This window comes from Glycine max, chromosome 4, assembly GCF_000004515.6.
Source record: "Glycine max cultivar Williams 82 chromosome 4, Glycine_max_v4.0, whole genome shotgun sequence".
NCBI lineage: Eukaryota > Viridiplantae > Streptophyta > Magnoliopsida > Fabales > Fabaceae > Glycine > Glycine max.
The window spans coordinates 44,417,047-44,429,757 of NC_016091.4; the positions used below are offsets into that span (position 1 = coordinate 44,417,047).

At 32.2% G+C, this 12,711-nt stretch overlaps 1 protein-coding gene across 2 annotated transcripts; it reads right to left on the minus strand.

The window, feature by feature from the left end:
• Positions 1 to 1,984: 1,984 nt before the first annotated feature.
• LOC100803814 (2-oxoglutarate and iron-dependent oxygenase JMJD4) lies at positions 1,985 to 7,166 on the minus strand. 2 transcript variants are annotated; one of them, XR_414037.4, is made up of 10 exons: positions 6,852 to 7,166; positions 6,460 to 6,642; positions 5,491 to 5,653; positions 5,246 to 5,363; positions 4,829 to 4,898; positions 4,655 to 4,735; positions 3,914 to 3,970; positions 3,703 to 3,814; positions 2,586 to 3,401; positions 1,985 to 2,279 (listed from the first exon to the last, which is right to left on the minus strand). XR_414037.4 is itself a non-coding variant. In XM_003522344.5 (9 exons), the coding sequence occupies exons 1-9, from the start codon at positions 7,158 to 7,160 to the stop codon at positions 2,926 to 2,928; spliced, it is 1,569 nt and encodes a 522-aa protein (XP_003522392.2). In that variant the 5' UTR covers positions 7,161 to 7,166; the 3' UTR covers positions 1,985 to 2,925. The 2 variants fall into 2 exon arrangements, 1 of the variants encoding a protein (XP_003522392.2); XM_003522344.5 differs by having other exon boundaries at positions 1,985 to 3,401.
• Positions 7,167 to 12,711: the final 5,545 nt, after the last annotated feature.

The window sequence follows — 12,711 nt, forward strand, 5'->3', positions numbered from 1 at the left end:
ACCTAGAGTTTGATATCTTGTGTATAGAAAATGGGTTACTGAGAAAGACAAAATCAAGTTTAATAATTTTTATATTTTGAAGAAATTATCTTTAATGATTAGCTATGGAATATCATTTGACGTATGCAAAAAAAATAAATTAGAATTGATTTTAATAAACTAAAAGTAAAAAAAACATTATAAGATTAAATATGTATTATATTTTTTTATTTTTCATATATATATATATATATATATATATATATATATATATATATATTATTGCTTAAAATTAACTTAAAGATACTAGATTTGCTTTCTCTAAAATAAGCATCTCACTTTAGAAAATAAATTAAGTAACCTCAATAATTGATGAAAAAATCAATTATCCATATTTTGTGCTCGTGATACTATGATACTGTTGGTGTGTTGAAATATATCAACTTCAATTTTTCTGAAACGACTATTACTATTTCTTTTATTCTTACTCATGTAACAACAATTTAAATTCCTTATCCACATGGAAAGAAAACAACATCGATCTCAACTTCAAGATAAAAGTGCTGGAAACGTAAAAAAAAAAAAAAAAAGTGTTTGTTTGAACAAAAAGAAAATGAGAAGAAAAATTAAATTTAAAATATAGAAACAAAGAAGAAATTTTGGTGGCCCCATTCTTCTTTAAAAAAGATGCTAATATTAATGACTAACAATGCTTCAAACTAAATTGTCTTTAAAATATGATATATGTGAGAAAATAAAATAAAAATATTTTTTTAAGATCAACTTTTCTTTTCTTTTGGTGACTTTTCTTCTTTTTTTTCTCCCTTTAATTAAATAAAAGAAAATATCTTTTATTATTCTTTGCTTTCTTTTATCCCTTTCCCTTTCATCTTAATTAAGAGTGTGTTTGATTTTAAAGATAAAAATAAACAAGAAATTTTTAAATTAAAGCAAAGTATAAAAAATATAAGTCTAAAAAAAATACAAAAAATTTATTTAATATTATTTATTTCCTCCCTACCAATCACACCATAAATGTAATGCTGGAGTCACTCAATGTTAGGATTGCATTATCATTGCAAAACAGAAAAAAAAAAAAAAAAAAAAAACTAACTATTTATTTTACTACCCCATGAAGTAGAGTTGAGTCAGTTGACACTAGTCACGCTTCTATGGATCATGTATGAGACACAAGAGACCCCTACTACTTTCTTGTCAAGGAAAGGACAATGACCAATTATCCTAAGATGATGGTTTATTAGTTTAAATAAAAATTCAGAAACGTATTTTTTTTTAATAAAAAAAACAGAGAAGGTGATGGAACTTGGAAGAATACCTTCAGAACATTGATTTATGAATGCCCTAATATTATAAATATTTATTAATGTATTTTATTTTTCTTGTCACGTTATATTATTTAGTATTTTTTTTTTCAATTTTTTTTCTTGAGATGTAGATAGACATTTAGGTGTGCACAAAATATATTATGCTTTTATGGATAAGGATGAAAAATGGTCAATTTTTTTTATTGGCCAACATGTTAGTCGTTAATTTATGGGCCAATATTAATTGTTATTTTTTTTATTGACCAATGTATTTTAAGATAATTATTTCATATATATATATATATATATATATATATATATATATATATATATATATATATATATATATATATATATATATATATATATAATTCTGATTGATTAACTCTGATAATCCTTTTACAGTGCATATATTAGTTTCTAAAAAACACTTATTTATTTCTCATATAAAATAACAGAAATAATAATCCAACACTTAAGCAATTCAGGTAATATCTGCCCAAGCATAAGATTGATTATGTTAAACTTGAAAGAAGTAAAAGAAAAAATTCCCCTTTACTAACTTATCATAAATAGTTATTTGTGATTAGATAAAGGTGCATCACCTATTTTCTCAATTTAATTTTGATACACATACTTATGAATTAGATATCACCTTAATATGATTTTCAAAGTAATTATTACAAAAAAAACAAAATTTTCAATTATATTATAACAATCCTTAATTTGATGACAGCCTAGAAAATGTTTTCAGTGTTAGTTATTCCAAATAAATTACAAATATAAAACGAACAGATATAAAGCAAAAGGCACAAGAGGAAGGTACCCCAAACTGCCTGAGAAACTTAGTGAACCACCTTCTCACAGCTATGATTGAGGCCAAGTTGCAAAAGGAGACACAATTGATCACAATGATTCAATGTGATACCTGCAACTCCTGAGTTTCAACGAAAAGAACCCACCAGACCAGGCTCACTGATGCACATGAAGTTCAAACAGTTATATCATATACTTATAAAAAGTTTGATCAGAAACAAAAGTCAGCATTTTAGTAGGCACAAAAAAAATGAAGGGTCAACGACTGTAAGATACAGAAAATTGGAACGTTGAAATCAAAGAGGTATTGGTTTATGAATGGCCAGAAAAGAAAGCAAGGAACATGTAAAATTATGGAAGCAAAGAGACAACAAAAAAGGGTAACCGTGACCAATGGAGCATAAAATGAGGGAAAAGTAGGAGAGGTCAGTTAGAGAAAAGATAGGAGTGAAGAGTAAAGCTTACTTAAATAAGGGCAGGTAACCCATAAAGGGTTGGTCGAGTAGAGTAAGACAAAGTCTTTGCCAGGTTGCAGATTCAAACCCCCACTTTTCTATTTGTAGTGAGGGAAATGAAAAGTCATTTGTAAGCTTTCTTTGAGCACGAAGGCTTTCCTCGCCTTGAGCTAAAGCACCATCCCCTTGGTAAATTTTTCGCTACCCAAAAAACTAGGACAAGTGCCAGTTGGGTAATAACATTCTTGTCTCATAAGATCAGAAGGAAAGAGTTAAAAATTGTAAGACTGCAGTTGCTGGTCCCAAGTTCAAGCGCAATCTGTTGTCAAACATGAATTTCAAAAGGACATTCAAGCAACATGGAGTATAGGTTGCTCCTCAATGAAACAGTCACCCAGTTCTGCAACACCATTGTCTATAAATTTAATGAGATCTTCAGGTGTGTAGATCTGAGATGTGTATGATTTCATATCATTGAGGTCCACCAAATCACACATTGAAGTGCACTCAAAATCCAAGGACAAGTAAGATTGCTCTTGTATCATTATATATGTTCTTCCTACATGCATGCATAATTTGGAAAACCTAGGATCTTCAAATGCTTCAATCATATCCACAACATAATCATGATTTCCTTCTAGAGCATGCATGCTTTTCATCTCTGATGCAATCTTCCTTAAACACCCAAGATTCATGGAAAAATGCTGAGATATTGTTGATGAACTTCCAGTGCCATTTCCATATCTCCTATTCATATAACGAAGCAACACCAAGTTGGCCAAGGCAAAGTACGAGATGAAAGTAAAGAAGTCATAAAAATTCATCCCTGTTTTAAGAGTATAAGTCAGTTTAACTTATATAACCAGCTAAAGCATTCTCAAGAGTCAAATTTATTTTCTATGTGGCTAAATCAATCAAGTGAAATTAATATTAAAAAGAATACCATGAACCTTTTATTCATAGAAAATTCTTTAACAATTAACAAATCAACCTAGGATGACCACTGATTTTTATACTATTGAGTTAAATCTTTAATTTAACATGTCACAATAGTTTGCCCCAATAGCATATCAAAAATTCATGACACATGGTAGGAAAAAGCAATCAAACCAGCATATATACTGCACCTGTGTTAGCAGCAAGATTGCGCTGGCAGAGACCTTCAAAATCATCACATATATCCTTGATGTCTTCTATGTATTCCTTGGCCTCATTGTAGTCCCTTAAAAGTAAATTCCACTGTTATAGCATGAAAAGTCATGAGATAAACTTAGTTCAATTATATTTATCGCTGAGCTTGACTCTCAAATATGTATTTCATTTAATTTCTCAATTTACCACCCAAGAAAGGTTATAGGCATTGAACCAATTGTGGTTTATAGATATTGTATCCTCCTGAAAGAGTAAGAGACACCATCAAATTATTAGATCATATCAAATATCATGGACAAAATCATCTGATGATAAAGCTGCTGTAGACAGAAATCTATTTGTTCTGGAAATAAATGTTTTCAAAAGCTACATCAGTTTCTATCCTAATTGTTTTATTGTCGTGCTTATAGACTCTAGTGTGTATAGTTCACCTTATTTTTGGAGAAATAATCGCTTATTTTGTCAGTTTCCTAAAAACTTTTGTAGACAACTATTTCAAATAATTGTTTCTGAACATGAACCTAATCCAATCAATCAACTAACCATGATTTCTTTAGACTCAGTGGGAAGTTTTCACTATATGCCAATGATCTTAATAGAGAATTTGTGGAAACCACATATTTCCGTCACTAGGTCCCATGGGTTTTCTAGCTTCCTTGAGAACATTAGATTTATCAGAGATGCAATAAATCAAACACAAGTTCCATTTGGAACACAGAAAAATATAAACAGCAAGGGAAGCTTCTTTTAGTCTCCACAATCTAAGAAGCTAATAGTGTCAATACAATTTTCTGGGGCCAAACCAAGTGGAAATGTAAGTATTACACAGTCATTACTTATTTGCTATATCAAAATGTTCCTTGTTTGACAGACTTCCAAAATCAAGCAGAAATATAACAGCAATCCAGATAGTGAACCAGAACATACCAAATTATGAACTTGATGATACCATCCACTTGGAACAAATATAATTTCACCTGCATTTTGTGTGCATTCTAACCAGATAGCCTGCATACACAAACAAACCCACTGAAGGCTGAAGCAGAAAAAAGTCTAATTGAAAAAATAAGATTGATGAGAAAATGGAAACTAGAAATTTACCTCGCTAAAACCAGGAAACTTTGAGTTTGATACTTCATCAAAGATATTATATACACAATTTTTCATATTCCTGAATCAAAGGTAAAAAGAACTTAGTTTTGACAATTAAGCAAAAAGATAACACATCAAAACACTCCAAACCCCACCTCCCAAGAAAAACTGACAAAAAATAAAGCAAGAATGATTCTTTTTATGCAGAGTGAACCCAAACAAAGAAAGAATGGGAGAGGAATGAGGGAATGTCATCTTCCAGGAATAAAAAGTTTGGCAAAGATGGGGGTAAATAGTAAATCATAGCTGATAGGTAATTTAGAAAAAGACTAAGTAATGATAGATTTAAATTTTTTTTTAATCACTGACCTAATTCTTATTTGAAATAAAAATGCCATTAATTTCTATATGGCAATGCATTCATACCTGTCAAATACAAGATGACACTGGGAAGGATCTAGAAAAAGCCATCTCTTCTTTCCACAGACATTTCCTGACCAGCTATAGGACCTGAAAACATCAGCATGAAGAGGAGTCCAAGATCCTGCCAGAATAATTGAAAGAAAGAGGTTACTGGTGGGTTTTTCATTTCATTTCATTTGTGTAAAGGAAAGTACAGAATAATCTGATATGCATTACTCTACTAGAATTTATTACTCCTATAATCACACCTTTCACCCCCATGTAAACAAATCGATAGTCAGAGCAACATATTTCCTTATCTGGTTGTTGTGTGTCAGAATCAATATGTATTCTGAAGTTGTCCAGATACAGGTTGAGCCAGTCATCACAAAAGAACATTGGAGTGACGTACGCTACATATTCAGGATACTCCTGCCAGAGTGAGAAGAGAAAATTACTAAGCAAAACATCATCCGTACTAACAAGAGTATAAAACATGACAGCTCTTGCACAATGAGGATTCTCAACGCAAAAGGTCCAAACATCCTAATCATATGTTAAATTCTATTTATTCTTCTTTATGGTATGTGTGAGCTACATGCTCACAAATTGATTACACAGGGAGCTTGCACTAGCAACAAATAGCAAGGGAACACCTTAAAATTCAATTTACAATTAGATTTCAGGTAAAGCAACAATACCAATAGAAAATCACTTGCTCAAAAAACATTGATGAAGAACTAAAAATTAATGGGGATGTTAATTGGTCAACTTTGTTATCCACAATGCCCAACCACCCCTACTTCCCAAGTTCATGCATCATTTGGATTGATGATATGAATGATGGCATTTTGGGAAAAGAGACAACGTGAAAGTTAAAATTTTACAGTAAGTTTGGTACCTCCTTAAAAAAGGAAACGGATTCCAGCATTCACACATTCATGTATTCACAAATAAAAACCGTTGGATGAAAATCAGACAGTTCAAATCTCAGATAGGTGTTTTAAATTAGATTTGCTAAGATAAGATGTGAGCCTTTCATCCAACATTCCAATTGGCTAGATGCATGAACATGGTAAAAATCAGTTGGAAAAAAAAAAGGATGGGTGGTTTCCCATCTCTAAATTTTTCCGGGGACACCAAATTGACCCTTCAAAGATGACTTAAACTCAGGAAAGATAGGATAGATAGGAGGTACATTAATCAATTGAGAAGTAACAAAAAGCTAAAAGACATACCTTTACAAAATGCCAATCCTTCAAATACGGTACAGATATAGAGGGACCATTACTTGAACTATTTTCATTATAACACTGAACAGCAGAAGCCTCCTCAAGTTGAAGGCACCGTGCTATAAAATCTGATACCATCATCTCCTCTCTTTTCTGATCAGTGAATTCTCTGGTGTCACAATCAGCAACCTTCCTTTGACAAAATATTTGATCAGCTTGAAATCATTTTCCTTTATAATCATATTAAACTTTGAGTACAAATAATCACTATCCAACAATAGAAATTAGAAATTCCAGAATGAAGAGTAGTATTCAAATTCAAAATCAAAACATAACAACTAATGAATGTCATCAAATTAAACATTGATGGGGTGTATTGTATGGATGGATATATATACCTGAACTTTAGAAGCACCAAAGTGAGTGGAGAAATATTGAAAGTTGGGTTGGCCCTGAAGGGTGACCCAATCAGTGGAAGACCTCCAATAATGAGGGTCCATTAGGCCAGTGAGCACCACTGGCTGGTTCTTCTCCATATATCTCTTCACAAATTCACTGTAACTCAGTTCCTTCCCATTCACTCTCTCTATTTCACCCTTTATGTTGATGGGACCCATACTCATCCCTCTCTCACACTTCACAACCTGCTTCTGCTTCTGGTTCTGCCCCGAGAAAACCACGAAGAAAGAAGAAGAAGAAGAGAACATCGGGATCTTGCATGAACTGGGCCTCGTTTCTATGACTGGGCTTATACCAGAACTAGGCCTGGGTTTTGTAATTCTTACATTACTTTTTCATTAAGTTCACACCCTTATTTTTATTGACAAAAATATTTGACACAAACAAATTTTCGCCGTATTGTTAACAAAAATAAAGATCTAAAAAAAAAAAGTTTGAGAATTCACCATACAGAATGATAATATGCTTTGGTTGTATGACAAAATTATGGAGATCCACGATGTGTTGGATAAAAGGTGTTCAAAAAACACACATTGCGGAACAAAATGATCTATTTTGTATTTAAGTTATATGATAAACAGATGACATATTAAAAAGTGTACTTATTAATGAGCTCTTGAAACATAAAAATTCTTTAATAGTGTGAAGACTCTACGTGTATCACCGAGACTGACATCTATTCGTCAACAACTTTTACAAATGAAAAAAATAAGAATAGAGAAGTGATATTGGAGATATTTTCAATGTGCAGTCTAAGACTCTATTATGCACGCTAAGGATACCAAATAAATTTATGATCAAATCAAAATTATTATTGATAGTATATTTATCTAAACTATATTATTTATTGTTACCTTTTATTGCTAATCATTTAGTAATTAAAATTAAAATAATAATTGACCAAGCCAAACTTGTATCTAGTCGTCTTTTCAACTCAAATTTCAAATACAAAATCATATATGTTTGTTTCTCTTCTTTCACTAAATCTTTCATATTATTTATATTTTCAGTGCTAGCAAAAATATAATAATATTCCACCTTTTTGAAATCAATTAATCATTTGATCATATTAAATTCTCTAATTTAATTAATCATCAAATATTAAAATAATTTCTTTAACACAGATTAGAACACTCGTTTGTGTGTGACCTCGTAGGTTCAATACTAAGCCGATAATATATCAATCAAATTAATATACTAATCAAGGTAGGCGTCTAACAACACTCCTTAATGCCCGGATAGCATGAAGTAGCATTTTACTTTCAAGAACCATTAGAATAGTAGTGTAATAATTTCTTCTATCTTTAGAGCTCTGAGTTAACTCTAGAGTATAGTATTACTGTCAAACCCTTTTGAGTTAACTCATAATGACTTAAAACTCATTTCTTCTTTCATTTAATTTTCCTGACCAGGATATAATTTTATTCATAGAGCTCAAACTCATTACCAAGAGTTGATGGATTCCTTATCATTAATTCTACAGGTATTTAATCATATCCAATATTCATTCAACAAGTTCTCTAAAGCATTAGGTGTTCGGAATCAAAATACAACAAATAATCTGTTAATTACTATGACAATCTCAGGTCAAAGAAAGCTATTATACCTCTTCTTGAGAATTTTCTATTGACAGTTTATGGTAAATTTTAACCATTAGAAAATTTCAATTGAGTCAGTTCAATAATCACATCAACATGTGACTCATCTATATATGCAAATTAATAAATGAGATCTATTAATATTTATCCAATAAATACTATCACATATATATTAATTTATTCGGATTATTGATATCCTATTTGCAATAATCCTATGATCAAGAACAGTTTAGATTAAAATTAAAACAAACTTGTTTCTCATTATCATAATCTCTATTATAATAACAAGTCTTTAATTTTAATCAATGACATTATCAAATGGACCATTTAATCAAAAAGTGAAATATGACAATGAAAATAATATAATACTTTATTATTAAAATTAGAATTGATTACATGATGACTTGGATCGTGGGCATACAAATTTATTCCCAACAATCTCCCACTTGCCTAGAGCCAATCATTCATGAACTTCATTCCTAATTCCCATTCGTGCTTGTCAAACTCTTTTATGCCAAGCGCCTTGGTGAAGGGGTCTGCTGCATTCTCTTTTCCGTCTACCTTTTCAATCTTAACGTCACCATGTTCTATTATCCCTCTAATCAAGTGATACCTTCGCAAAATATGTTTGGACTTCTGGTGTGATCTTGGTTCCTTTGCTTGAGCAATAGCCCCATTATTGTCGCACAATAATGGGACCGACTCTTCTATTGAAGGAACCACACCAAGTTCAAATATGAATTTTTTCATCCAAACAGCTTCTTTAACGGCTTCACTTGCTGCTATATATTCTGCTTCAGTAGTTGAATCTGCTATCGTAGCTTGCTTGGAACTTTTCCAACTTACTGCACCACCATTTAAAGTGAAAACATATCCTAAAATGGATTTGCTATCATTTTTGTCTGATGCAAAGCTTACATCAATATAACCCTTTAGTTTCAATTCAGAGTCTCCATAAATGAGGAATTTGTCTTTAGTTCTTCTTAAGTACTTAAGTATGGTCTTAACCACTTTCCAATGTTCCTCACCAGGGTTTGCTTGATATCGACTAGTTACACCTAGTGCATAAGCGACATCAGGATCTGTACAAGTCATGGTGTACATGATAGCTCCCACTGCACTAGCATATGGTACTCTACTCATGATAGCTCCCACTGTTGGACAATTCTCCCTACTAAGAGTAATTCCAACACCTATAGGCAAATAGTCCGGTTTGGAATTATCCATGTTATATCTCTTTAAGATAGTATCAATGTAGATAGATTGGGATGTAGAAGCAAGGCTTCATGGTGAATGTGATTCAAAGGTGTTTTGATGATAACAATGATGACAACAAAAGATGATGACAAAGGTGATGAACAAAAATCTCAAAGATCAAAGAACAACTCAAGTGAATCAAGAACAAGTCGAGAGTTCAAGAATCAAGAAGAATTCAAGACTCAAGAAGAAAGTCTACAATCAAGAATCAAGATTCAAGATTCAAGATCTCAAGAATCAAGATCAAGATTCAAGACTCAAGATTCAAGAATGAAGAAAAGACTCAATCAAGATAAGTATTAAAAAGTTTTTTCAAAACTTTGAATAGCACATGAGTTTTTGACAAAACCTTTACCAAAGAGTTTTTACTCTCTGATAATCGATTACCATATTGTTGTAATCGATTACCAGTAGCAAAATGAGTTTGAAAAAGTTTTCAAACTGAATTTACAACGTTCCAAATATTTTCAAAAGGCTGTAATCGATTACAATGTTTTGGTAATCGATTACCAGTGTCCTTGAACGTTGAAATTCAAATTTAAAAGTGAAGAGTCACATTGTTTCACTCAAAAGCTTTGTGTAATCGATTACACATATTTGGTAATCGATTACCAGTGTTTGTTTTTGAAAAATCTAAAGATGTAACTCTTCAAAAAGGTTTTGACTTTTTCAAATGGGTTTTAAGTTTTTCTAAAAGTTATAACTCTTCTGAATGGCCTTCTTGACCAGACATGAAGAGTCTATAAAAGCAAGACTTTGTTTTTCATTTTACAATCAATCTTTCTAACAACAATCTTGAATACTTTTGCTTTTCCAATCAATCCTTTACAAGCCTTGAAATCTCTTTGAAGTTCTTCTTCTTCTTCTTTTGTACCAAAAGCTTTCTGAAGTTTTCTGGTTTTCTAAACCTTGAAAACTTGTGCTATTCATCTTTTCATTCTCTTCTCCCTTTGCCAAAAAGAATTCGCCAAGGACTAACCGCCTAAATTCTTTTTGTGTCTCTCTTCTCTCTTTTCCAAAAGAACAAGGGACTAACCGCCTGAATTCTTTTGTGTCTCCCTTCTCCCTTGTCAAAGAATTCAAAATGACACAGTCTGAGAATTCTTTTGATTCTTCCCATTCCCTAATACAAAAGCGTTCAAAGGTTTAACCGCCTGAGAATTCTTTTGTATCCCCATTCACAAAGTATCAAAGGTGTAACAGCCTAAGATCTTTGTCTTAACACATTGGAGGGTACATCCTTTGTGGTACAAGTAGAGGGTACATCTACTTGGGTTTGACTGAGAACAAGAGAGGGTACATCTCTTGTGGATCAGTTCTAGTAGATGGTACATCCTAGGGTTTCAAAGAGAACAAGGGAGGGTACATCCCTTATGGATCTTTGCTTGTAAAAGGATTTTTACAAGGTTGAAAGAAATCTCAAGGACCGCAGGTCGCTTGGGGACTGGAGGCACGGGTTGTTGTCGAACCAGTATAAAAACTCTTGTGTGTTTGTTTCCTTCTTCCATACTCTTTTACTTTCCGCTGTGCATTTAATTTTCGCTTTTACTTTCTGTTAAGTTTCTCTTCCACTTCATATTCTCTTAACAACAAAAGTAAAAGCCTTAAAAGAGTATTTTTTTAATTGGTAAAGTTTTAGTAATAATTAATTCAACCCCCCCTTCTTAATTATTCTGAGGCCACTCGATCCAACATGGGAGAGTCCAAGCAACCTTTTAGATCTATCTCTAGAAATCTTTATACCTAGAATATAGACTGCTTCTCCCAAATCCTTCATGGAGAATTGTTTTGATGGCCAAATCTTTGTGCCTTGCAATGTTGGTATGTCATTTCCAATTAGTAATATGTCATCTACATATAACACTAAGAAATTAATTTCACTCCCACTGACCTTTTTGTAAACACATGGCTCTTCCTCACATTTAACAAACTCAAACTTTTCGATTGTCTTATTAAAATGAATGTTCCAACTTCTAAAAGCTTGTTTCAATCCATATATAGATCGTTGCAACTTGCAAACTTCATTACAACTAGCCAATGATGTGAATCCTTCAGGTTGTGTCATGTACACTTCCTCTTTCAACTCACCATTAAGGAAAGCTGTTTTATTTGCCATATCTCATAATCATAGTATGTTGCTATGGCAAGTAGAATCTAAATTGATTTGAGCATTGCCACAAGAAAAAAAGTTTCGTCATAATCTATTCCTTCCTGTTGACGATATCCTTTAGCAACAAGGCGAGCTTTATAGGTCTCGACCTTCCCGTCTGCTCCAATCTTTTTCTTGTAAACCCATTTACAACCAATTGGTTTTATATCCTTTGAAGCTTCAACTAAAGTCCATACTTTGTTGATCTTCATTGATTCTATTTCAGATTCCATGACTTTTTGCCATTTATTGCAATTCGAGCTTCTCATGGCCTCTTCATAGCTTTTAAGGTCATCATAATTATGATAAACCTCATTTGACATGTAATCTTGCACCATTAAGTTTAATTTATCAGGTGCACGATGCATTCAAGTAGATCTTCTAAGAGGTTCTCGTGTTGGGTTCAAAGGTTGTTGCAATTGTTCTAAGATTGGTTCATTAACTTTTTCTTGAACAACGACTTGTTCTTGAACAATAGCTGGTTCTTGAGCCATAATCGTTTGAGTTAAAGAGCTTTGTCCTAATTTCTAAACATCAAAGAAAGGCCTCTCAGTTTCCATCTCATGTTCTTGAGTTATGTTATCATTGGTGACTTGAGTCTCATCAAGTTCAATTTCTTTACCATGGTTTCCTTCTACAAGAAACTCTCTTTCCAAAAAGGTTGCTCCTCTTGCCACAAACACTTTATGGTTAGAAGGTTGGTAGAAATAATATCCCACTGTTTCTTTAGGATAACCAATGAATCTACACTTATCAAACCTTGCCTCAAGTTTATCTGTTTGCAATCTTTTAACA